This window comes from Pinus tabuliformis, chromosome X (genome assembly GCF_031772625.1).
Source record: "Pinus tabuliformis cultivar Carrire ecotype Pingquan chromosome X, CPIR1, whole genome shotgun sequence".
Classification (NCBI taxonomy): Eukaryota; Viridiplantae; Streptophyta; class Pinopsida; order Pinales; family Pinaceae; genus Pinus; species Pinus tabuliformis.
The window spans coordinates 112,620,020-112,647,409 of NC_142308.1; the positions used below are offsets into that span (position 1 = coordinate 112,620,020).

At 36.3% G+C, this 27,390-nt stretch overlaps 1 protein-coding gene and 1 pseudogene across 1 annotated transcript; one reads left to right on the forward strand and one right to left on the reverse strand.

Moving 5' to 3' along the window:
• Positions 1-2,114: 2,114 nt before the first annotated feature.
• Positions 2,115-4,133, forward strand: LOC149138692 (hydroxycinnamoyltransferase-like). The gene is made up of 2 exons (XM_089449512.1): positions 2,115-2,564; positions 2,634-4,133. The coding sequence occupies exons 1-2, from the start codon at positions 2,124-2,126 to the stop codon at positions 3,534-3,536; spliced, it is 1,344 nt and encodes a 447-aa protein (XP_089305638.1). The 5' UTR covers positions 2,115-2,123; the 3' UTR covers positions 3,537-4,133.
• Positions 4,134-7,390: 3,257 nt separating this feature from the next.
• Positions 7,391-12,142, reverse strand: LOC149138693 (LRR receptor-like serine/threonine-protein kinase SIK1; annotated as a pseudogene).
• Between the last annotated feature and the right edge of the window lie 15,248 nt (positions 12,143-27,390).

Genomic DNA, 27,390 nt, shown 5'->3' on the forward strand with positions numbered 1-27,390 from the left:
GGAATGACTCGGTTAATTTGCTTGGTGAGCGTTTCTTTGCATGATGTGGTGCAAATATTAACATAATTTTATGTTGTATGAGTTTTTGGAATTAACTAATGTTGGGAATTTGGGTAGTATATTAACATAATTTTATGTTGTATGAGTTTCTGGAATTAACGAATGTTGGGAATTTGGGTAGTATGGGGAATGATTAGAAGTTTCTAAAATTTATAAAAAATGGTTAATAGAGTCGTAATATTATATAATAAAAAAATAAAAAAAAAATTAATTATATAATTTATATAATAATCAAAATTAATATTGAATCAAAATATTTAAATATTAAAATCAATTTAAATATATAAATAATAAATATATAATTTCTCTTGTATAATCTGGGTGTTTTTCTCTGTGAGTCTTTCCCTTTATATATTATGACACATGATGAGTCTTTGAAACAATTTGGATTAAAAATACAAAGGAACAATTTTACATATGTTTCTCTAGTCATTCTTAATACAAAAAGTAAAGCAACTCTAATGATTAAGCATTGACTCCCACATACAATATGCACACACAATCTTATGCAATATATATACATAAACAACAAAAGAAATACTCATCATCATGACATCCTAGATATCGCCCTTACATCGAGGCGCCACACCCTTCCTTAACCTATCAAGAGATTGCCCCATTTTCTCAATTAATGATATCCTTGTTAAGGATGTCTTTGACCTTTTCAACTTAGGCTCATGTTTTGTGGGAAGTTCTACCCAAAAAATAGTGTTCAAAGCTCTCGAAACTTTCCCAAGCTCCTTCCCATTGCAGAAAAAGGAAAAAAAAGTCAATACGCAATATCCACGTTCACCAGAAGAAAACAAAATGATACCCCCTTGGGTGGGATGGGGACGAGGAGGGCTGAAGGGCCGAGGGGATTGATGGAAAAAAGTATGGGTTGAAGAACTGGTAGATTAAATTATAAAGATAAAAAAATATAAGCCTATGGGCAGCCGGGCCAAGGGGCCGAGGGAAAGTATAGGCCGAATGGCAGATTAAAATATAGAGATTTACAAAAAAGAGAGAACCCAACAAGGTTGGGAGGTGGGTGGTTGGAAGGTGGGGTGAAGGGGGACCCGTTTCAGGAGACCCCCTCAAGGTGGGGCCCCATCAAGGCCGAAGGCTCAAGGCTCAAGGAAGGTTGATGAAGGTCAAGGAGGGGCCCCATCCTACTTAATGATGCTGGATTAAGGAAGATTGATGAAGGTCAAGGAGGGGCCCCATCCTACTTAATGATGCTGGATTGGCCCAATCAAGGCATGTGGGGTGCCATTCAATACGTAGTATCGACGTTCATGAGAAGAAAAAAAAAAATGACACCCGACCTTCCAACCACCCACCTCCTAACCTTGTTGGATTCTCTCTTTTTTGTAAATCTCTATATTTTAATCTGCCATTCGACCTATACTTTCCCTGGGCCCCTTAGCCCAGCTACCTATAAGCTTATCTTTCTTAATATTTATAATGTAACCTACCAATTCTTCAACCCATACTTTTTCCATCAACCCCCTCGGCTCTACCCCACTTTCCCATACCATTCTAAAACTCATGAGAAAACAAAAAACATTAAAACAATTTCCCAATCCTCTAGAGCTATTACCTTGTAACAGAATAATTAACCTTTCATTCTACTTAGTTTAAGTTTATTGAGAAACGAAAGTATGTTGGGCTATTTAAATAGTTTATATAATTATCCTTTCATTCCACTTAGTTTCCTGAGAAACGAAAGTATGTTGAGCTATTTAAATAGTTGAAAGGACGTTTTCTCTTTGGATATGTGAAGAGCTAAAGAGGTAGGACGAGCTATCTTCCAGCGTAAAATCCCACGACAAGATATCATTTATGAAATATCACATCTCTTTATATATTAAAATTAACTATTTTTAAATGTTTAATCACATAATAAATTATATCTATTTTTAAATATCACTAATTATAAAATATCACATTTATTCATATATTAAAGTATAACTATTGTAAAGAGTTGAATCAGGCCCAATCTATAAGAGATCTTCAATCAATAATTTCACGAACTTACTTTTCGGTATATCTTAAATTTTGGTGGTTTGTATCGTGCGGCCATGGCAGGAGTCCAAATGAAAGTAAAGGTATCGAGGATTTCCACTGTTGCGCCAGCCATGCCTACTGCTAAGCATAGCATGTTCCTATCTGCCATAGACATTAGTAACATACCCTCTAACAACGTGGGAATACTTCTTTTCTATAAAATACCAGACATTACTGCTGCCAAGGATTTTCCTACCATGGTGGAGAAGCTGAAGACAAGCCTATCGTTAGTTCTGGTGGATTTCTATCCATTTGCAGGTCGGTTGGATAGGAAGGGAGCAGAATCAGGTCGGCCCCAAATCGATTGCAACGATGAGGGAGTGGAGTTCGTTGAAGCAACCATCGACATGGCATTTGAGGATGTGGAAATTGATAATTTTCAGCACAAAAACTTCTTCACGGAACTTGTCCAGATCCGCCATGGAAAGGATGACGATTCACTTTTCTCAATACAGGTACGAAAAATTCACTCGCTTTCCATTTTCCTACGGATAATGTTTCAAAAGTAACGATGGCTACTGCAGGTCACTGCTTTCCAGGGAGGCGGATTTTGCATGGGAACCAATTTTCATCACGTTATTGCAGACGGGAATTCCTCTTCTTATTTCATGAGCAGTTGGGCAGAGTGTAGCAGAGAACTTCCAATTTCCAAGAGTCCTTACCACATGAGAACAGTCTTTCAGCGCGACAATGGAGATCGCGCAATACCCAACCTTCATTTGAGGGCTGAAGAAGTTGTCACCGATTTTATTAAGGAAGCGCAAATTTTCAGGTTTGTTCGAGATAATTCAGTGGCAATAAAATATTCGGAAATCAATGCAAGCACTCTTGATGGCTCAGTGGAAAACATTGATAAGTACACTATTATCCAGAAATCTGTCGAAGAAGAAACAAATCTGGAAATTTCAACTTTTCATTTCAGCGAAAAAGTAATTCAAGCTTTGAAGGAACGATCTGGCGCTTCAACTTCATTTGTAGCAGTTTCGGCGCAATTTTGGAGATGCGTAATGAAAGCTAGACAAGTTCCAGAAAACAAGCCTGCTTATTTTAGAGTGCCTATTGACTTCAGAGGGCGGATAAAACCGCCATTGCCTCCAACGTATTTTGGGAACTGTGTATGCAGCGGTATTGCCCTGACAACGGCCAAACAGTTATTGGAGAAGGATATCGTGTTTGCTGCGGTTCTCATCCAAGAAATCATCTCTTGCTGTGCCTCATATGTGCACATCAATAATTTTGTAGACTACGTTGAATCTCATCTTGGCAGCGGCAACATTGACCCAACTCTTGGAAATTTATGTAGCGATTACATTGTAATGACATCGATGTCTCCCAAATTTCCTGTTTACGAGATCGACCACGGATGGGGGGGGCCAGTGTCCGTCGACCACGGATGGGGGAGGCCAGTGTCCGTGGGAGGCCAGTGAGTGTGCAGGCTCCTTCCTTGAAAGGAATTGGACAGATGATGATGTTCCCCGGAAGAGAAGGAGGAAAGAGTATTGCTGTGTCCGCCAAACTTTTTCATCATCAGGCAATACCAGGTGGTGAGGGAGTTTGGTGGACACAACAATATTCTTTTCGGGCAGATGCGCCATGAGCCAGAATGCTGAGACAAATTTTCATATGTTCTTCCAATGTGCTTCATCTCTCCATATCTGGTATGAACTTTTTTTGTCTTTTGGTTTTCCTTACTTGGTCTTTTCCTCTGTTAAGGATGGCTTTAAATGGTGGAGCTAGCAGAGTTTATCCTGACGAACTTTGTTTATCCTTGTCTGCTGGTTCTTGTGGAAATGGAGGAATGCTAATATTTTTCAAGATTGAAGGGCGTCTCTGAACTCTATTATGTTGCTAATTTTGGCAAGTCACGACCTAAATGGCTGATTTTGGACCTTGATTCTCAATTATGTGTCTCTTATCAGGGATTGTTGATATGTTTTGTTTTTGAAAGCGTTTCAATCTTGTAAATATTTTCAGTTTTGACCTGTTAATATGTGCTCATCCGTCTAAGACAATTCTGAAAGTTTTTGGACTGATATGATATTATATTTTGGTATCTGGTAATTAGTTATTTGGAATATCCGATACTCTTCAGTATATTTGGAAAATCTGTTTCCAACATATCTATATATTCAGATCATTATATTCTTTTAATATAAATTATGATGGTTTTTTCTCTCTAAAAAAACTCCCTCACCATAAGATGGAATCTCTGAAACAGATGCTCATGGTTATCCCCGATTGATGAAGTTTCTTTTCATATTTCATGTGTAGCAGTTCTTTCTCGCTGCACATGGGAGTTGTTGAATTTGCTTCACTAATAGAGATTAAACTTCTATTAAAAGTAGTTGCATATAATGAGGAATCTTGTAGTTCTATAATATAGAATATAATGAGGAATCTTCTTGTTTTCTAATAGATGTCTTTGGAATATCATTTTTTATTATTTTCTAAAATATTTATTTGATTTATAATTGGATTTATGTTAATAAAATAGGTAAATTTTCAAAAAATTAATTGAATTAAAAATAAGATTAGGGAATGGCTAAAGATAATAACACTTATTTTTTATTATAATTGGATCCATGCTAATAAAATATATAAATTATCAGAAAATTAATTGAATTAAATATGAGATTAAGGAATGACTAAAGATAATAACACATTTTGTCTTAACTTCAAAATACCATCACAACTACATGTAGGGGGTTTAAGACAATATTTGAAACATTTTTTGGGTAAATTATCTTAACTTGAGACAACAAAAACTTGTGCATTGTCTTAAATATTGTCTTTAACCGAGTGTCTCAAATTATTGTTTTGAAAAATTGTCTCTATCAAGACAATATATAGCACAAGCATTATTGTCTCTTAGGAGACATTGTCATTTTCGTCTCTTAGAGACAATGGTTGGGATTAAAGACATATTGTCTTTATAGAGACAATGTCTTTAATCCTAGCTATTGTCTCCCTAAAGATAATAAAAAATATATTTAAAGACAATACAACATCACTTTTGTCTCTTTCGAGAATATAAAACAATGAACACAGAAAAATATCTCATTAATGAAATAAATCAATATAAAAAGTATTTAATTAAAAACAAGCTACAATATCATTAATTAATTCGTGTTAAGACACAATGAACCTCCTTCTTACAAGGCAAGTGCTCTTCCATTGAGCTAACACCCTTTAAAGAGTTATGTGAGTACTTATGGAACCTAATTTGCACCTAACCTCAACCCCGTTGAAGGTTCTTAGCATAGGGAGCAAGCAATACAATTATTCCATGACCCACAGTATATGTTCGCTTCAATTAATTTCACAAGAGTACATACTAACTGCTACAATGAACACAACAACCTTGAATGAGTAACGGATTTTGCACCCAACACTAAGCCACAAGTCTCTCTGATGGTTCCAAAGTAACTTTGGCAACATTATTGTACCTTGTGCAATGAATGTTTTACAAAATCCCTTGCTTGGTATTATTATTTGTAATGTATGTAAATCCCAAGTATTGATTCATCATATAATTAATTGATTTTCATAAAGAAGTGTAAGTTTCCTCACTAAATCAGCTGCCATATGTTTGATAACAAAGATAAAAGAGAATTTGCATCCTATCAGGTGGGTAACCTATTCATTTTTCACATGACAACACCTATTTGGTTGAAGAAATAACATGTGCTAGTCTACCATCTGTTATCGATGTCAATCTAATCGACCCCATCCCTCACACATAAATAGTTGAAGCAAAACACCTAATAAGCACACATATGATACCTATTATTGCCATATTTAAATTTCACTTAGTATACAATTCATCTCAAAATTTCAAAAAAAAAAAAATAGAGAGGATTTTCCTTTCTATCTTGTTGGAAATTTAATCTAACAAGGCAGAATATGCATAAATTCTCTCCTAAATAGGAGGTGAAAACGCACCTAGAATGCATAGTTTCCTAACGACTATTGAAACCTAACTTGAGAACATGGTTTTCCTATGGAGATTATTTCAACCCCAAAGCTTGGCAGGGGAAAAATCATCAAACAAATAGAGAAAACAAGAAATATGAAAACAATACTCACTTCTCTCAAGAAAAGCTACATTCAAGGTCTGATATTTAATAAAGAAACATACAATATTCTTCATGTACACATATATCTGCTATTAATAATTTTAAGTGTATACATTGTTGTCATGCTATGAAGGAAAGATGACTCCATTCTAGACTAGATCAAGCCTTTGTATTTGAGGGATGAGGGTTGACAAAAGATGCTCATTATTGTCTTGTAACATGATCTATATCTTCTTTCGACAATGTTTCACACCTTAAAGCAACAATATTCAAGTTCATGTTTGGGTACTACACAGTTTCCTATTGGATGTCATATATAGGTTGCTAAACTTCAATTAGGCAACTACTCGAGTAACAAAAGTGTTACAGATATTCTAATTGGCCACTCTACCAAACCACGCACAAAGCATCGACTCATAACACTGAGAACTCTCATTTTCTCTAACTAACAAGCTCTGACTTTTCTAGTAGACTCTATTCCATAAACAAAATTGCCAAATTTGAGCTTTGGATGTAAGAGACTAACTTTATTTTCCACTAGCAACAATATGGAAGAATGGACAATTGGATACACTTTTGATTGTGAGCTCCATCTAAGCCTTCTTAAAGCCTTCGTAATATACAAACAATGCTATGTCAAATAACCTTGCCAAATCTCATAAAAAAATGTCCATGAAAATAATACTCACTTCTCGCAAGAAAAGCTACATTCAAGGTCTGATATTTAATAAAGAAACATACAATATTCTTCATGTACACATATATCCCCCATTAACAATTTTAAGTGTATACATTGTTGCCATGCTACGAAGGAAAGATGACTCCATTCTAGACTAGATCAAGCCTTTGTATTTGAGGGATGAGGGTTGACAAAAGATGCTCATTATTGTCTTGTAACATGATCTATATCTTCTTTCGACAATGTTTCACACCTTAAAGCAACAATATTCAAGTTCATGTTTGGGTATTACACAATTTCCTATTGGATGTCATATATAGGTTTCTAAACTTCAATTAGGCAACCACTTGAGCAACAAAAATGTTATAGATATTCTAACTCGACACTCTGCAAAACCATGCACAAAGCATCGGCTCATAACACTAAGAAATCTCATTTTCTCTACTACCAAGCTCTGAATTTTCTAGTAGACTCTGTTCCATAAACAAAATTGCCAAATTTGAGCTTTGGATGTAAGAGACTAACTTTATTTTCTGCTAGCAACAACATGGAAGAATTGACAATTGGATACACTTTTGATTGTGAGCTCCATCTGAGCCTTCTTCAAGCCTTCATAATATTCAAACAATGTTATGTGAAATAACCTTGCCAAATCTCATAAAAAATGTCCATCTGAGCTCCTTAGAACTTCTTTGTGATTGCCTTCCACATACTCATCCAAATATCTCCTGTAGTTGTTGCTGGGGGATGGTTGGTTTACTTGGATACCTGGAGCTTGTTTAGAAGCTGGTACTAAAGACTACAAAACTATGGTAACCTCATGCATGGTGGGACGGTCAGAAGGTTGTCTCTTTGTGCAAAGTAGTGCAAGCTGGAAGATCTTTCTTACAACCCCAAGATCTGTGCAAGTTGTTGCTACTTCTTCGTCTATAGTTTCCCTTACTATATCATTATCTAATTTTGATAAAATTTGTATTCAAATGCCCATTTTAAATAAATCAAGGTTATTTCTTCATCCATGCAGTATCCCAAAACAAATTGGCTTCATAATTGACAAAAGGACAATCCAAACTGAAGCAAATTTAGAGGCATTATCATCTTACCAACTGAAGAAAAATAGAGTCATTATCCACATGTTTCCTCCCTATTATTAGCTCTAAAAGAACAATGTCATAGTTGTGCACATCATACTTCTCATTAAGCCTAGATGTCCTTGCATATTCAGGGTCAATATAACCAATAATACCCATAACATAGGTAGAGGTGTGGGTTTTTGCAAAAGGGATACAATTGGCAATGCCAAAATTTTGAAAATGCGCTTAAAATTGTTATCTAAGACAACGGTGGAAGTTTTTACATCTTTGTAAATAATACATGGGTTACAGTCATGATGGAGATATGCTAGACCTTGTGTAGCTCCCAAAGAAATCCTTAGACGCGTGTTCTAGTCTATCTTTATTGTCTTTGAAGATACTAAATACAAAACTCATTGCTTGGATTATCCAAGTAGGCCATTAGAAATCATTCACTATATATGAAACGCTGGTTAGAATCTTCTGCTAAAGGCTATATGACAATTATATGTGTAAATTTCTAGATGGGTTTTACCCTCCGTTTCACTGAGCATGTAAGATGTCCCATAGACTTCCATTCACCATGTAGTCATAGAACAACAAATTTCCATGTGGAGAAAGATAATAACCATGCAAACCCACAATATTCTGATGCTTGATTCTTCCAACAGTCTCAAACTCAGTTTCGAATTCGCGCAAACTTTGTGGATAATGTGTGTATAGTCTTTTAACAGCAACTGGCTTCCAATTCTCGAGAACACATTTATAAATTGTGCTTGTAGCACAATAACCAATTACATATTTCTCATTCAAATTTTCTATGATTTGCATTATGTCATCATACATGTGGAGGGCCATGTCCATGTGCAATATTACTAGCCTCGGAGAACCTAGTCAAGATATTAAAGAATTTTTTAAACAAGGGACACATATTGATGTTGATATAATTATTAAGTCCCAGAGAAATAATATGTTGACCCATTTTTTTTTCTAGCCCTTTGGTAAAAGGTTTAAGATGATTTGAACGGTAGAGAATTATAATGATCATACATACTGATAAAATTGAGCCCAACCTAAATGCAAACAATAGCTGGTGTTGAGACTTAAGCTGTCCATTTTCAAAATCAACTTAATACTCTTATAAATATAATTTCATTGAAACTTTTATCACAAAACATAACTAATCTATGGAATCTAAAATTTATTTAATGTTTCACCTTTTGATTGTTTGGAGTTTATCTCATAAAGCGATCTAATCCAATTTCCACAGTGACTTGGATTTCCTAGAAAGTTGATGCAATAATCAATATTGTCAGATGAAATGCACAAATCAACTAATATCTAGAAATACTACCAAATTTAACCCAAAAATAAATGTTTACATTATATCTACAGCTTTCTGGGGTAAATCTTGTAAAGTTATTTATGATAGGAATATTACCAGACACATTGTTGTAGGAGAAATTTCTATGAAACAATTGAAATCATTTCTAGTATAAATTAGTACACAAACTAGAAATATGAATATTATTTCCTTTTTAATTTCACAACAAAATGAACTTAGAATAGGGGATGGGATTCAAATGAATTCTTACAGTGTTGTAAGGTAGAAACAATTGGTCAACTGATATGACACCTCCCCTGATAAACTATTGTTATTCAATATCTTGTATATGATATAACTCCAGAGTTATTTTCTGAATAATTATGAACGTGTTAAATGAATTGTATTTTATAATCCATTTCAAGGAACTTATAGTCAGACTAAATTATGTAGCTACTCAATTTCTTGAGGAATGAGACCTAATAATCAGTTAGCAGAAAGGTCTTTGAATTGAAGAGATATTACTCTATGTTATTGTTTTGTTAAAGTGGCAATGGGTACATTAATTAGTGATGTGGAAGAAAGCATAACTATGGCAGACATTTTCAGGCTACACAAATCAAGTACAAAGGACTTACATATCCTCGATGCCTCTCAGGTTTCTAGATTATGTTGGGAGAAAACTAGTCATTTTATTTCCACTCAAATTCCTTGAATTCACAATCCAAAAGAGATCACAAGGATTAATATAACATATACCCATAGAAACTTGGTTTTTTAATAAAAAGAAAAAAAAATATAACCATATATTCCTATGGTATTCCATATATTGGGGAAACAAGTTTGTCAATTAACTAGATGATCCATGAGCATGTTGCTGACATTAGGCACAATCAGTCCCACTCATCAGCTCTAGCTAAACATGCGGAGAAATCCAAACACCATGTATTCTTTGAGGACTCTAGAGTCATTACTAGGGTTGATCATTTCCACCATAGGAAGCTTAGGGAGGCTATTGAGATTAAGAGGCATGCTACAAATCTAAACAGGGATGATGGTTGGAAATTGAGTAAGAGCTGGGTTCTGGCCCTCTCTTCTTGATTCCACACCCCCTGTCTCCCCCCTCCCCCACTTTTTTTAATCCACCATATTCTAGTTTATTTGTTTATCATTAATAGAATAAGTTCACTCCTATCCTTTTCTTTATAAATATATCATATATGATATTTTGTAGCTTGTATTATCACTCTTTTTTAAAGATAATTGAAATAAATATTTAGGCCCCTTTATTAATTTATAATAGTTTGAAAATATTTATTTAACGTAATTATAATAATTAAGCTACTAATTACTTTTAATATATAATATTTTGAATCCTATTCTTAACCACTCTTAACCTTATCCTTTATAAATATATAATATTTTGGAACTAACTCTTAACCCTATTATTATTTAATATTTTAATTAATTGGGTTATACAAACCCATAACAACTATTTTTAATAGTTATAACTCATTCTATACCCCTCATTAATTTATGACCTATTCTTTACAACTTCTTTATATATAAATATTTCTTTGTAACTAGTTCTTGACCCATATAGTATTATTATTCATTATTAATATATATAATTATGCTTCCTAACAACTATTTTATAACTAAATTTTGATATTTTAATAAATAATTCCTTACTTCCATTTTAGAATTTTTCCTGAGTAACTAATCACCAACGACTAACTCTTGGCAATGATGCATCCATGCTATTTATTCTTGAACATTAACTGACTTTCTCACCTTGTCCTAAGGATGACCCACATTAGTTGGTTCGAAACATCGACGAAATCCTAATGATGTGATTAATCCGAAAGACATTTATCTACAATATGGATCACTAAAGTCTTAGATCTAACATAATATTAGTTGTTATATAAAAAATTTATAATATATTAATAATTATATTTAACACTCTTTTTGGTCGATCAAAATACTTTCATTATATTTTCAAAATGGCATAACATACAAAATTTGTCTCAACAATCCCCACACTCTCATTTCGATTAGACTTTTTGAGGTTTGGGATTGGAGGATACCAAAAGGAACACTTAGCATACATTATTTTTTTGAGGCATAGAAGCCATGTCATACTAGTAATAACTAAAAATGAGACTAGAAATGACATCATCAAATCAAGGAGGGGGTTGGGGGGGAAGCACAAGGTGAGAAACAAAGTAACAAACATGATCATTAATGTGGAAATCAATATGTTCCACTCTAACTTCCAAGATATGAAGGTGATCATTAGTGCGATGGTGACTGTGCTGGAGACTGTCTATTTGAGCCAGTATTTCATTTTGTTGATATTGAATATCGGTAAGGTAAGCCACTATCTCATTTATGTCATCATACCTATGGTCCCTTAGGACGTCCAAATCAATTTGGATGTGCCGCAACTATTCAGCAAGGGCGTCCAAAGAAGTCAGGGCCTTAATGTGGCCTCGAGAGCAAGCTGGAGAAATGGCTTATTCACCCTCTATCTCTTGGCTTGCCGTATTGGTGGATGATGAACTGCGTTCAATATCAGGACGACTAACTTGAGCATGTTGGCCCCTCCCTTGACTAGGACATCCCCGTTGGCAGGGCATATCATGCTTATCACTGATTGAAAACCTACTGCAGGAGAAGACCAAGAAGAGACTGTCATGATACCTGCAAGGGGAGATGAAAAACCAAAGACCACGACACCACTACCACCACTAAGAGGAAACATGAAGACTGACACAGGAAGTACTTGAATGAAACAAACTTGAGGCAACCCAAATCGGAGAACTAGATGAGAGATACCCTCCTTGTAACCCAAGGGAATTACGAGAGCAGAAAACATTGCCCTGGTTGAGAGGATAAAATTTTCTGACTTCAACCCAACACAAAGACTTAGACCACTTTCTGAATTTTCCAAAGAACAAGATATCAATGTCATTCCAGAATAGACTGGGAGGAACGTCAGGCACTAAGACCACAACAGAACGTTCGCCAACCCATAAAGACTAAATCTTGAAACCACATAGAAAAATAGAGGAACTAGAAGACACAGGGACCTTACCCCAAGCACCAGATGGAGGAACCCAGACTTTCCATAAATTCACAGACAACTGGAGATGCGCAATGACAAGGAGGCAGAACTAGACACTGCCCACTTAGGTACCAGGGTCCTAGGGGAAGACCAGTAAGAAAAGACTAGCCTAAGCCATAGAATCAAATTCACACTTGTCGCTCCTTAGCTTGGGTAGAAGCCCCATAGAGCCACCATAACACCAAACCCAAAGCACAATTTTGCCTTGTTTCAAGCTTGTGTAAAAATTAAACCTATTTCGAGTCCATTTTGGTTATTATTTCTAAGACTCATTAAACTCATGAAAATCTTGAGCATATTTTTCCATTTTTTCATGCTTGTAAAATGTACATGAAAATGTTGAGTTCTTTCCGTATTTTCATACTCATTAATTAAATTGAAAGTTAGCGATCTGAGTATATTTTTATAACTTTTTTGAACTTGTTAAAAACTTACGAAACGACGAAACAAGGAGTTCTCTTTACATCCTTTTCATACTCATTAAACATGAAAATATTTATGAGTACTTGATTGTTCAAACTCGTAAAGTAAATTAGCAATCATCTATTCAGTATAAGTTTACCCCTTTTACAAATTGAACTAGACTATTTAGGAAAAAAGTATACCTTGAATAATCATGGTCAATAGAGTTATCTCCTGCATTGTTTTACCCCCTTTCAAGCTTGAGGGACTCAATTTACGAAAAATGACACTGTGGAGTTTACTTATGTTTTCTCTTGACTCCCTAAAACTGAAAAACACCAAGCTTTACTTTCTCCGGGCTTGTTAAAATTTATGTTGAAAGAACTGCATGAGTTTTCTTTTTGTGTCTTTTCAAACAACTTAAATATGAAAATGACATCAAGTTACCCCTTTACTAGACTCATAAAATCTAAACAGTGCAAGATTCATTAAGCATGACGAGACCGAAACACTCCTTCTTAGGGTTTGTTAAGAATACTAAAGAGGACTTGTCCAAAGGATGAGACTACAAGACAGGCATATGTTATCCTCCTCAAGCTTGTAAAAAAATAAAGAGGTACTTGCCAGTAATGGTGGGGGAAAAGTGAGAAAGAATCTTTGTTTTGTATTTGTAAAAGGTAGTATGTCACTCTTGAACATGACACTCGGCCACTTTCATGTTCAGATTGGGAAATCCATTTGCTTCTCAGTTTACCATACCTCATTGAGAGTGTTCAGTTGGTTTGGGTTTTACTTTTGATTCAAATTATGCCAAGTCATCATGTCATGTCTCTGATATGTTCAAGAGAAGTTCAACCTCAATCAAATTCCTTTGTCAATCATAGCCTTCAGTTGCATCGACCATCCTTGAGTCAGTCTTGGATTACTCTAAACTACCATTCTTCAAAACTTGACATAAGTTTCGGGTCGTAGGCCCTCCTACAACGGATCGCTTCCTATCGACTTCAACTCATTATCAAGGAAGTTGATCTAGAAACCTTTAGTACTTTGAGGCCTGCATGTCTTAATGGCAAGTTTCTCACCTTCGACGACAGGTTCTCATCATTGAACTTCGATCAAACAATTCTATGAGTGTTTGACATCAGCATATTTATTCACACTTCATAGATTTTACTGGAAGTACGTTAAGAGTCATTATCATTATTGGTGGTTTCTCTTGCACTTGTTAACAGTTCATATCATTGACCAGTAATCAAGTGGTTTCTACCATGTTCGACTATGAGACATTCACTCACATGGCTAGATTCATACTATGGATCAAGAAATGGAGATCAAGACCCTGGATCTAGTTTCATCCATCCAGGTTGTGTGGAGTTATTAAATATTCATGATTGTAAACATAGATCCATTGATGGCTGCATCCATACTATGTCGTCTATTGACATGAATATTTAGATGTATTTCCATACTGTACTTTGAGACATTTATGTTCTGAGTATGGGAATGCCTACCTCAGTGATGATTATTATATTGCATTGTAATCCTTGATTGATTGTTGCAGGTTTCCAACCATGATCTCTGATCCAATCATTGATATGATAAAGCAATTCAGTCATCAAAATATTTCTTCTAACTTTGTGTTAACAATCCGTTACATGTCATTCTATTGCATTAGAAAAATAACCATCAGTTTGGATCTCTTTCTATCCACACATGTGTTCTGGAGAATTACCTTGCAGAGTTTGAAACTAAATTATCCCAAAGAAAGTGGAATTTCGAGATCCTATGGTACAGAACCCTGATTTTGGCTATGTTTGCAGTCTCCTAGCTGATTCTTGTGCATACGCTGGGAATAAAATTATTATATACCATAAGTACACATTATCTTCCACTATGACTTGCGAACATGACTTGAAGTATGTAAAAATAAAAAGTAATGGAAGCATTTTTATAACATCTATCCCAACCAACAAGCTTCAAATGAGTGATTATTCAGTGTTGATCCCTCCCATCATGGAGTAACTCCACTTCCTTTGTCACGGTATCTCTATCCCACTAATAGTGGATCTCATCCCTTGTAGAATGGATCCATAACTTCCCATTCTTGGCATATAAAGCCACTACAGATCTGAGAATTGCAGGAGGATTTTTGGAAGTAGGTTTATGTTGTTGAGATTAGGTTAGAAGGATTTTCTTGCAAGGGAGAGGGTTAGAGATTGCAGAAGAAGCTTGCTACATCAAGGCTACATGGTTGTAAGGTTTTTCTCTAGTTTTATGAATATAAACAATTGTTCTTTCTCAATTACATCTTCATTGATTTAATTTGTAGGATTCCTTGATCACCTACATGAGTTTTGGTTGTATAATTAATCAGTTAACATGTCTAATTGGTTAATTGATTCATTTATCTCTTTGATTATATTTCGTATGCTTTGATCTCTTGTTTGTCTCTGTCTTTGTAGATCTCTTTCAGGACATTGTAAAGAAGTTGTTGAGAGCGAAGAGAGGACAATTAGAGCATCAAAAAGTGAGCGATCAAAGGCTTTGAGGGACTTCATCAATCGATTTTTTAAATCAGTAAGAGGCCTCTTTCATTCTATTTTCTTTCAAACAATCATAACTTAGAGAAAGGTAGCATTTACTATGTGTTTTCTGCTAGGGTTATTTGAAGTATAGGGAGATCACTCTTGTCCACAAGAGGGATTTTTCCACATCACTCTTATCTTGGGAAGAAGCCTCAAAGATCTGCCATGGAACAAGATCCAAACACCTCCAACCTCCTCACAAACCCAACACATCACCCAAGCTAGCAAACTCGATCGAAACACTCTCTAAACAACATATATAACAATCGACTGCAGGTAATTAATCTTCACGCCTGAGATTTGATGGAAAGTATGGTACATAAATGTCAAGTAATTATGTGCGTGGTGAAGGCGCAGGCCCCAATGGCCTCACTTGGGACACTTGTACCTTCATATGTTCACCCCATCGAGGAAGTCATATTTAAAGTTTTAATATAATCCACATATATCATAATAATAACATTTAGTTCTTATTAATAATATGGATTTATTCTCATCGTTATGTTATGGTTAATAATTATTATATATTTATGAATATAATTGTCAATATATTTTATATATTTACTTGGAGTATATTAATAATATTAACTATATCTATACTATATATTAAACTAAAACATGTTATACTAATACTTCGATATCTATATATATATATATATATATATATATATATATATATATATATATTATTAAACTATATAATAATATATTATTTAATAATAAAATATGTAATAATAATATATTATTAAATTTTGTTAATATATTAATAGTTATAACTGAAACTATAATATGATTAAAAAATAACATAATAATAGAATTTTATTATTATTTATAGTAAGTATATATCTCTTACCAATATCATTAATATCTCTTATTTTTATATATTTATTAATACAACTGTTGATATATTTCATATATTTAATTAAAGTAAATTAAAAATATCAACTAAACGCAAGGGATTAATAAACCCTAGGAATTATCATTTTAAACACAAGAGATTATTTATATTATAAACCCAACAAATTAGTAAACCAAAGGGATAAATATTATAAACGTAAGGAATCAAGAAACCTAAGGATCAATATAAAAAATAGAAGGGATTAATAAGCCCTATGAATTAATATTTCTAACTCAAGGGATAAATAAACCCTAGAGAATTCAATTATAAACCCGAGGGACTAATAAACCAAAGGTTTTAATATTATAAACCAACTGGATAAGTATCATAAACCTAAGGGATCAACAAACCAAAAGGATCAATATTAAAAACACAAGGAATTAATAAATCCCAAGAATATATATTTTTAACCCAAAGGATTGAGAAACCCAGATAAATATTAATATTTTAAACCCAAGGGATCAATAAACCCTAGGGATTGTTAATATTATAAACCCAACGTATTAATAAACTGAAGAGATAAACATTATAAACCTAAGGGATAAATATTAAACCCTATGATTAATATTTAACCCTTAATATTGGATCTTAATAAACCCAAGGGATTATTGATATTATAAACCCATGGGATTAATATTACCAACCCAAATAATTAGAAAACTCAAGGGAATAATGTTATAAACCCAATGGATCAACAAACCTAAGGGATTATTAATATTATAAATAAAAGGGATCAATAATAAACCCAATGGATTGTTAATATTATAAACTGAAGGCATTAATATTATAAATAGAAATGATTAATAAACCCAAGGAATCAATAAACCCAAAAAATTAATATTAGAAACTCAAGTGACTAATAAACCTTAGGAATTAATATTTTAAACTCAAGGGATTAATAAACCCAAGGGATTAAATGATAAACTCAAGGAATTATTAATATTATAAACTTAAGGAAGAAGTAAACCCAAACGTTTAATATTATAAACCCAAGGAATTAGTAAACCGAAGGGGAAAATATTATAAACCTAAGGGATCAAAAAACACAAGGGATTAATATTAAAAACATAATCGATTAATAAAGCTTAGGAATTAATATTTTAAACTGAGAGGATTGATAAATCCACATAACTATCAATATTATAAACCCAAGGAATCAATAAACCCCAGGGATTGTTAATATTATAAACCTAACAAGTTAATAAACTGAAGGGATAGACATTATAAACCTAAGGGATTAATATTAAAATGTAGGACTAATATTTAACCCTTAATATTGGGATTTAATAAACCCAAGGATTTATTAATATTATAAACCCAAGGGATTAACATGAATAACTCAAATAATTAAAAAACTCAAAGGATTAATGTTATAAACCCAATGGATCAACAAACCTAGGGAATTATTAATATTATAAACACAAAGGATCAATAAACCCAAGGGATTATTAATATTATAAACCCAACATATTAATATTATAAATACAAATGATTAATAAACCCAAGGAATCAATAAACCCAACAAACTAATATTAAAAACCCAAGCGATTAATAAACCCTAAGAATTAATATTTTAAACTCAAGGGATTAATAAACCCAAGGGATTATTAATATTATAAACCCAAGGGTTTAATATTATAAACCCAAGGAATTAGTGAACCCAAGGGATAAATATTAAAAACCTAAGGGATCAACAAGCCCAAGGGATCAATATTAAAAACATAAGAGATTAATAAAGCCTAGGAATTAATATTTTAAACCCAAAGGATTGATAAAATCACATGATTATTAATATTATAAACCCAAGCAATCAATAAACCTTAGGGATTGTTAATATTATAAATCCAACTAATAACTGAAGGGATACATATTATAAACCTAATAGTTTAATATTAAACCCTAAGACTAATATTTAACCCTTAATATTAGGGTCTAATAAACCCAACTAATTATTAATATTAAAAACTCAAGGGATTAATATTAAACCCTAGTACTAATATCTAACCCTTAATATTGGGGTTTAATAAACCCAAGGGATTAATACACCCTAGGAATTAATATTTTAGACTCAAGGGAATAAAATAATAAATCAAAGGAATTATTAATATAATGAACTTAAGGAAAAAATAAACTCAAACGTTTAATATTATAAACCCAAGAGAAAAATATTATAAAACTAAGGGATCAATATTAAAAAGAAAAGGGATTAATAAAGCCTAGGAATTAATATTTTCCACCCAAAGGATTGATAAACCCACATGGCTATCAATATTATAAACCCAAGGGATCAATAAACCCTAGGGATTGTTTTTTTTTTCTACGTAAAACTATATCTATTCTATTAACAGGTGTTGGAAATAATACTGAGAGGGGGGGTGAATCAGTATTATCAAGCAATTTACCAAATCGTCCTTATTTGATCTTTTGAATTATTCTTGCATATCAGTACCATAAAACAATGAGCATGAATAAAGAAAATAGACAGTCACACCAAAGAACACAAGATGTAAGGTGGAAACCCAATGCGGGAGAAAACCACCTGCTGCAATATGTCTCTATCTTCTTTCAAGAAATTCTTTTTACAATGATTTTGTACTGGTGCAGTCCTTTACCAGCACGCAGGCTGCAACCTGCAGAGAGCTACAACTCTCTCTCGTTTTCCAGTTTCTCCTGGAAGGGAGCTACAACCCCCTACTTCTTTTCATGAAGAATCAAATGATCAACAAGTATATAACAGATACAGTCCACTACAGATATCAGATCAGTAATTACAGAAATAACCCAGAACACCTTATGAACAGAAATATACAGTCAACAGATCATCTTAAGACAGGGACGCATATTTTCTTTCTGTGACCTGCGACTGGACGCAGTCTACCTTCCACTGTTCTGCGTGCCGACGCACTGTTCCTCTATGCTTTGCTGCGACCGGCGCACTCAGAAACACTATCGCGCCGCGTCTTTTGCTTCAGAGACGCACCCAATAACACAGTCGCGCCGCGTCCTTTGCCTCAGAGACGCACCTGATAACACAGTCGCGCCGCGTCCTTTGCCTCAGAGACGCACCTGAGCCTTTACTGTACTGCGTCCCGGCGCACTTTCCCTTCACTGAACCTGCGTCCCTTCAGATATAAAAGATATGAGGACTTCAGAACCAACCCAAACACTCAGATCCACAGATCTGATCATGCGCCATAGAGATCACAGTCCATTAGAAGATTCGCCTTCATAGATCTGGACTAGATCTCACCAAAAGATATTCAACCAAGATGATACCTAATCCAAATGAACTCCTTTGCTTTATATAGGCAAGCTTCTCCCCAAAACATGGAACAAAACCACGAGCCGACACCATAGAAACACAAAACCGTCGGCTAGATACCACGCAAGAAACCCCCACGTGCTTTTCTCTGCCTTGAAATGTGTGCACTGGGCGGACGCACCTCCTGAACGGCTGGCCGGCGTCCCTGGACGCGGGTTCTGTATGGTATACCTGCGGGGACGCACTTGCTGATCATATTTCCTGCGTCCTTCTTGATTTATCACCTGAAAGGGTTTGCCATCAAGGACAACACCTGAATCATAATGCCAACAATCTCCCCCTTTGGACTTGATGGCAACCACATAATCTTCAGCTTCATTCTCCCCCTTTGACATCAAGGGCAAAGGGTATGCTCCCCCTATGCTCATGCATCTCCAGATCTGTAACCAGAAATCCATCATGAAGTAGATAGAAACATATTGCAGCTATTTCCAAGATCTCCTTCTCCATAATGCCAACAATGCATTATGTGCTCCCCCTGAGCCTATACCACCAATAGGAAGATGATCAACAGTAAGATGATGCATCAACAACCCCCAGCTTTTGCCTGAGGTATTCAAAAGTGTCCCTGGGCAACGGTTTGGTGAAAATATCAGCAACTTGTTCCTTAGAAGGAACATACTCCAACTTGACCTTCTGTTCAAGTACTTGTTCCCGGAGAAAATGGTACTTGATTGGTATGTGCTTGGTTTTTGAATGCATAACCGGATTCTTTGAGATGCTGATTGCACTTGTGTTGTCACATAAGATAGAGATTGGAGGAGTACAAGTGATTTGATAATCCTGCAAATTCTGCATCATCCAAAGGAGTTGGGTGCAACAAGATGCAGCAGCAACATATTCTGCTTCAGCTGTAGACAAGGCAATTGAACTCTGTTTCTTGCTGAACCAAGAGACCAGTCTGGGACCCATAAAGAACGCACCACCACTTGTGCTTTTCCTGTCATCCATGCTTCCGGCCCAATCTGCATCTGTATAGGCATGAAGAGTAAGATCTGTATCTCTAGGATACCATAAGCCATAATTTTGAGTTCCTTGAAGATATTTGAAAATTCTCTTCACTGCTTGAAGATGAGTCTCCTTCGGATTTGCCTGAAATCTTCCAACTATTCCAACTGCATGCATGATGTCTGGTCGGGTACCTGTCAAATATAGTAAACTTCCAATCATAGATCTGTAGGTTGGTTGATGTACTGCTGCAGATTCATCATTTGCACTGAGACTACATCCTGTGACCATGGGTGTACATACTGGTTTTGCATCTTCCATGCCATATTTCTTCAAAATCTGCTTGAGATACTTGGTTTGAGATAAAAAGATTCCTCCTTCCTTCTGTTGGATTTGCAAACCAAGGAAATATGTCAGTTCTCCTAGCAAGGACATTTCAAATTCTTTCTGCATGACTGAGGCAAAGCTTTGACTCATAGCTTCTTCATTGCTGCCAAAAATAATGTCATCTACATACACAACAAGTATTAGCAATTTGTCATTTTCAACTTTTATATACAGATTGCTATCTGCTGAACCTTTTAAGAAACCTTGTTGATGAAGATATTTGTCCAACCGGTAGTACCAAGCCCTTGGAGCTTGTTTGAGACCATAGAGAGCCTTTTTCAATCGGCATACAAGATTTGGATCATTTCCAAGAATGAACCCATCTGGCTGTTCAATGTATACTTCTTCTTCCAGGTCTCCATTCAAAAAGGCTGATTTCACATCCATTTGAAATACTTTGAAGTTCTGAAAACTTGAGAGAGCAAGGAACATTCGGATGGCCTCAAGTCTTGCAACAGGAGCAAAAGTTTCTTCAAAGTTTATTCCTTCTTGCTGCGCATACCCTTTACAGACGAGTCTGGCTTTGTTTCTAATTACTTCTCCATTTTCATTCAATTTATTTTTGAAGACCCATTTTGTTCCAATAACATTCTTATCTTTTGGTCTAGGAACCAGCTCCCAAGTGTTGTTCTTTTCGATTTGCTCAAGTTCTTCATCCATTGCTTTCACCCAACATTCATCTTTGCATGCCTCTTTCACATTTTGTGGTTCGGTGGAGGAAAGTAATGCCAAATAGCTTGAAGCTTCTGCAACTGTTCTTCTAGTTTGTATACCTGCTTCTTTTTGTCCCATGATCTGAGATTCTGGATGGTTCTTCTGAACATATCTGGATGGAGTCTTTTCTTCTATTCTTGTCCGTTCTTCTGCTTCTTCGTGAGGTTCTTCTTGAGATTCTTCTTGAGGTTCTTCTTCTTCATCATTCTGTCTTTGAGGGTAGCTCTCATCTTCTTCGATGTCTTCACGATGTATTTGCCTAGGAATATATCCCTTTTCATCAACCACTACATCAATGCTGTCAACAATTCTGCCAAGTCTTTTATTGTAGCATTTGTATGCTTTGCTGTGTGGAGAATAGCCAAGAAGAATGCCTTCATCTGCTCTAGGATCAAGTTTGCCAAGCTGCTCCTCAGTATTCTTGATATAGCATTTGCTCCCAAATATTTTGAAGTGCTTTACCGAAGGAGTTTTACCACTCCAGAGCTCATGAGGGGTTTGAGTGCTGTTTACCCGGACATTTGTCTTGTTGAGAATAATAACCGCAGTATGTGCAGCCTCACCCCAGAAGGTTGCGGGGGTTCCTGATTCATCAAGCATAGCACGAGCCATTTGTTGGATTGTTCTGTTCATTCTTTCAACAACTCCATTTTGCTGAGGCGTTCTAGCTGTAGAGAATTCTCTCCTTATCCCATGTTCATCACAGAAATCGAAAAATTCATTTGAAGTAAATTCCCCACCTCTGTCAGATCTGAGGCACTTAATTTTGTGACCTGATTCATTTTCAGCCAAGGCTTTGAAGGTTTTGAATTTTTCGAATGCTTCATCTTTGTGCTTCATAAGACCTAACCAAACAAACCTGGAGAAATCGTCAATAAATAATATCAAGTATTCCTCTCCTCTAGGTGTTCTTTTTCTGAATGGTCCACATACATCTGTATGTACTAGCTCAAGAGGCATGCTGGCTGATCCTTCTTTCTCTGGAAAGTTAGTTCTGGTTTGTTTTCCAAACTGACATGATCTGCATATGGTGTTGTCAGGAATTTTGATATCTGGAAGATCGCGAACTGCCTGATATTTGCAAGCTTTCCTTATTTGTGAGAAGCTTAGATGTCCCAACCTTCGATGCCATAACCAGTGCTCTTCATTCTTGCTTAGATAGCATTGTTGTTGTCCTTCATCAAATATGTATAGATTATTTGGAGTTCTCTTTCCTTTGAGAACTGTTTTACCTGTATCAAGATCACGAACAAGGCATCCATTTGATCTGAATATAACCTCGGTTCTTTGATCACACATCTGGCTGACACTTAGTAGATTATGCTTCAATCCATCAACAAACAAAACATTTCCAGCCTTAACATCTTCTTTTAAAGGAGCAATACCTTTTCCTTTTATAGTTGCAGGAGTATCATTTCCAAAAGAGACTTTCTTTCCCTTTTCTAAATTAGAATAAGACTCAAGTTTTTCTTTATCACCTGTCATATGCTTCGAACATCCACTGTCAATGTACCATAGATTTTCTTGTCCTTCTGCATAAAATGCTATCCCACATCTTTCTGTTTGAGGTTCCTTTATTCTCCATGTTTTGGCGCCTGAGGCTTGTTCCTTTTTCTGCTCTTGTACCTTTCTTTCCGGAAACCTGCTTCTGCATTCAAAGTCTTTATGTCCAAAATTATTGCAAATAGAACATTCAACTTCATTTTCAAGAGCTGAAAAGTTGTTATAGGTCCTTTTTGTAATCCCTGTCATACTTCTTTGTTTTTGAGCTTCCCTAGTCATGATTGTTTTATACGCAACACATTGAGCTGCTTTGTGACCAAAGTTATGGCAAGAAAAGCATTGTCCATTGAAGAAGCTTCTGCGATTATTGGATCTACCAGCCAACTGATTGTAATTTCTATTTTCATCTATTCTTGAACCAAATTGAGAAGATTTTACCTGTGGCTGGTTGTGGCTTTTGTTCATCCTTAAGCTGGATTGCCCCTGATAGTTTCTGCTTGACATTTGTCCCTGCTTCACCTGATGATCTTCCTTATGCTCTTGCTCATTTCTTCTTGCTGCATCAAGATAACTTTTTGAAGTGGATGCTTGAGAAGTTTCTCCATTATAGCCCAAACCTGTCTTATTTAGTGGAGACCGCTGCACACTGATAATCTCATCCAAAGTTTCAGATCCTTTGACAAACTTGAGATTAATAGTTTTTGTTTTCTCAATTTCTTTTCTAAGACCAACAATCTCACCTTCTAGTTTTTCAAGATGTTTTTCCTTTTCATCAATTTGGAATTGTAGAGTATCAATAATCATGTTCTTTTCTTCTATGCATCTCTTGAGTCTAGTAATTTCATCATAAAGGTTATCCACATCTACAGCATCCTCATAATCATCATCTTCAAATGCCATTAACAACCTATATTTATTACCTTGTTCATCTTCATCACTGTTTGATAAGCCATCACTATCTTCATGGGTGTAGTAGCTTTTCTTGCTTTGTTTCTTGTTCCATCTAACTGGTTCCTTTCCTTTATCCTTATAAGAGCATTTTGCAGCATAATGACCTACTCTTCCACAAGCAAAGCATTTGAAAGGTAGCTTACCTCTGAACCTTCCAGAACCTCTTTGAAGATTTCTGACAAAATTTGATTCTTCTTCTGGATCATGGCTTGCTTCATAGTAATCTTCTTTGCCTGATGCTTTAAAAGCAGCCTCCCTTCTGTCTGATGGTCCTCCCTTTCTCATTTCATAAGCAGTTAGAATTCCATGTAGCTGAGACATAGTAAGAACACGGAGATTTTCTTTTTCTTCTATTGCAGATACTTTGGATTCAAACTTGGGGGATAATGATCTTAGAATCTTTTGAACTACTAGAGACTCCTTTACTTCTTCACCCAAATTTTTCATACAATTTACAATCTCATCTACCCGAAGAAAATAATTAGCCACACTTTCATCATTATACATCTTGAGAGTCTCATATTGAATTCTGAGAGTTTGAAGTTTGGCTTGTTTTACCTGTTCATCTCCTTCATAGCTTGTGATCATTTTGTCCCATATTTCTTTTGCTGATTTGAAGTGCATTACCTTCATGAATTCTGTTTGGGATATACTTCCTAATAGAGTACTGACTGCTTTTGCATTTGTTTCATACTTCTTTTTCTCAGCTGGATCTGTAGGAGTAGCTGAAGGAAAAGCATAGCCTGTTTCTACAATGTCCCAAACTTCAGTACCAAGAGATTGAAGATATGCAGTAACTCTTACCTTCCAATAATTGAAGTTTGTCCCATCAAAAACTGGTGGCCTGATTGATGCTTCTCTCTCGTAGTTGCTCATGATGAGCGATCTACCTTCAAGCGATCAAGCTTTTCTGAAGGACCTGCTCTGATACCAATTGTTGGAAATAATACTGAGAGGGGGGGTGAATCAGTATTATCAAGCAATTTACCAAATCGTCCTTATTTGATCTTTTGAATTATTCTTGCATATCAGTACCATAAAACAATGAGCATGAATAAAGAAAATAGACAGTCACACCAAAGAACACAAGATGTAAGGTGGAAACCCAATGCGGGAGAAAACCACCTGCTGCAATATGTCTCTATCTTCTTTCAAGAAATTCTTTTTACAATGATTTTGTACTGGTGCAGTCCTTTACCAGCACGCAGGCTGCAACCTGCAGAGAGCTACAACTCTCTCTCGTTTTCCAGTTTCTCCTGGAAGGGAGCTACAACCCCCTACTTCTTTTCATGAAGAATCAAATGATCAACAAGTATATAACAGATACAGTCCACTACAGATATCAGATCAGTAATTACAGAAATAACCCAGAACACCTTATGAACAGAAATATACAGTCAACAGATCATCTTAAGACAGGGACGCATATTTTCTTTCTGTGACCTGCGACTGGACGCAGTCTACCTTCCACTGTTCTGCGTGCCGACGCACTGTTCCTCTATGCTTTGCTGCGACCGGCACACTCAGAAACACTATCGCGCCGCGTCTTTTGCTTCAGAGACGCACCCAATAACACAGTCGCGCCGCGTCCTTTGCCTCAGAGACGCACCTGATAACACAGTCGCACCGCGTCCTTTGCCTCAGAGACGCACCTGAGCCTTTACTGTACTGCGTCCCGGCGCACTTTCCCTTCACTGAACCTGCGTCCCTTCAGATATAAAAGATATGAGGACTTCAGAACCAACCCAAACACTCAGATCCACAGATCTGATCATGCGCCATAGAGATCACAGTCCATTAGAAGATTCGCCTTCATAGATCTGGACTAGATCTCACCAAAAGATATTCAACCAAGATGATACCTAATCCAAATGAACTCCTTTGCTTTATATAGGCAAGCTTCTCCCCAAAACATGGAACAAAACCACGAGCCGACACCATAGAAACACAAAACCGTCGGCTAGATACCACGCAAGAAACCCCCACGTGCTTTTCTCTGCCTTGAAATGTGTGCACTGGGCGGACGCACCTCCTGAACGGCTGGCCGGCGTCCCTGGACGCGGGTTCTGTATGGTATACCTGCGGGGACGCACTTGCTGATCATATTTCCTGCGTCCTTCTTGATTTATCACCTGAAAGGGTTTGCCATCAAGGACAACACCTGAATCATAATGCCAACAACAGGGAGATAGTGAATTTACATCATGACCGAAGTCAACCTTTCTGCTCCTGCAGGAGGCAGATCTGTCCAAAACAAGCACATTTGAAAATTGTCTAATTTTGTTTCCCACGCAGGGGAACGATCTCTGAAACATAACACAATTCAAAAACTGAAAATAAACTGAGGGATACCAGAGATCCTAGAACCAAGTCGCCTTACAACCTTGCCCAGTGGTGAGGGGCATCCTACCAGAAAAAGAAGCATGGGTGGATTTGCTATTCATCAATGGGCTCTTCTATGATTCGACACCAGCCCATATCAGGTAATTCCTTTGTCTGAGTCGCATTCTGAGCTTCAGGACCCGGATCTACCATCATCGCCTCCTGTGCTCTACCCCCTTGTTCATTTGTTTCCTGCTGAGGGGAATTTTCTGCAGCCAACTGAAATGATGAAGAGGGATCCGGGATTGCCCTCGAATTTCCTGCCTGAGTTCTTAGATCATCAGCTTGACTTTCTTCCTGAAAAACCACTGTAAAATAGGCTGTGATCCTTGGCCTATTTAGAGCGCTGTCAAAGGTAAATATGGCAGAGCCAGAGGTAGGGATAGGTCCAGGCCGAGAGCTAGAGGCATGAGATCTTCCTCTTCTGCTACGAGAAGAAAGCCCGCGCCTCCCTGACAAGTCGCTAGAGGACGATTCAGTTGGGGCCCTTCTCGGCTGCCCCCTACGGCTACCCATTCTTGGTCTCAGTCGAGGCATCCTACAATTGACGATGGCCCAGGTCCGGGATTGTAGCTGTAGAGCAATATCTTGGCTGCGGCGTTGCCTACTTGTTGAACCTCCTTTACCGAGCTTGGACCCTTCCTTATGGTGTGCCGAATCCCTGCGCGTGTGCGAGACCCAAGACCAAACAAAGAAATCAGTTGCCAAGAAATGTGAATGGGAGGGCCAGTTTGTAATACCTGAGCGATACCGAGGGAGGAGAATAACCAGCCTCGCAGGGAAGGCCAAGACCACCAGCGTCGGGATCCAATTCCCCTCATGCTCCCTGAAGTTTTTTGCAGGATCGAAGGTATGCTGGCAGAGCGATAGAGCCAACGAAATGTCCATCCCACCAGGCCTTTCTCTG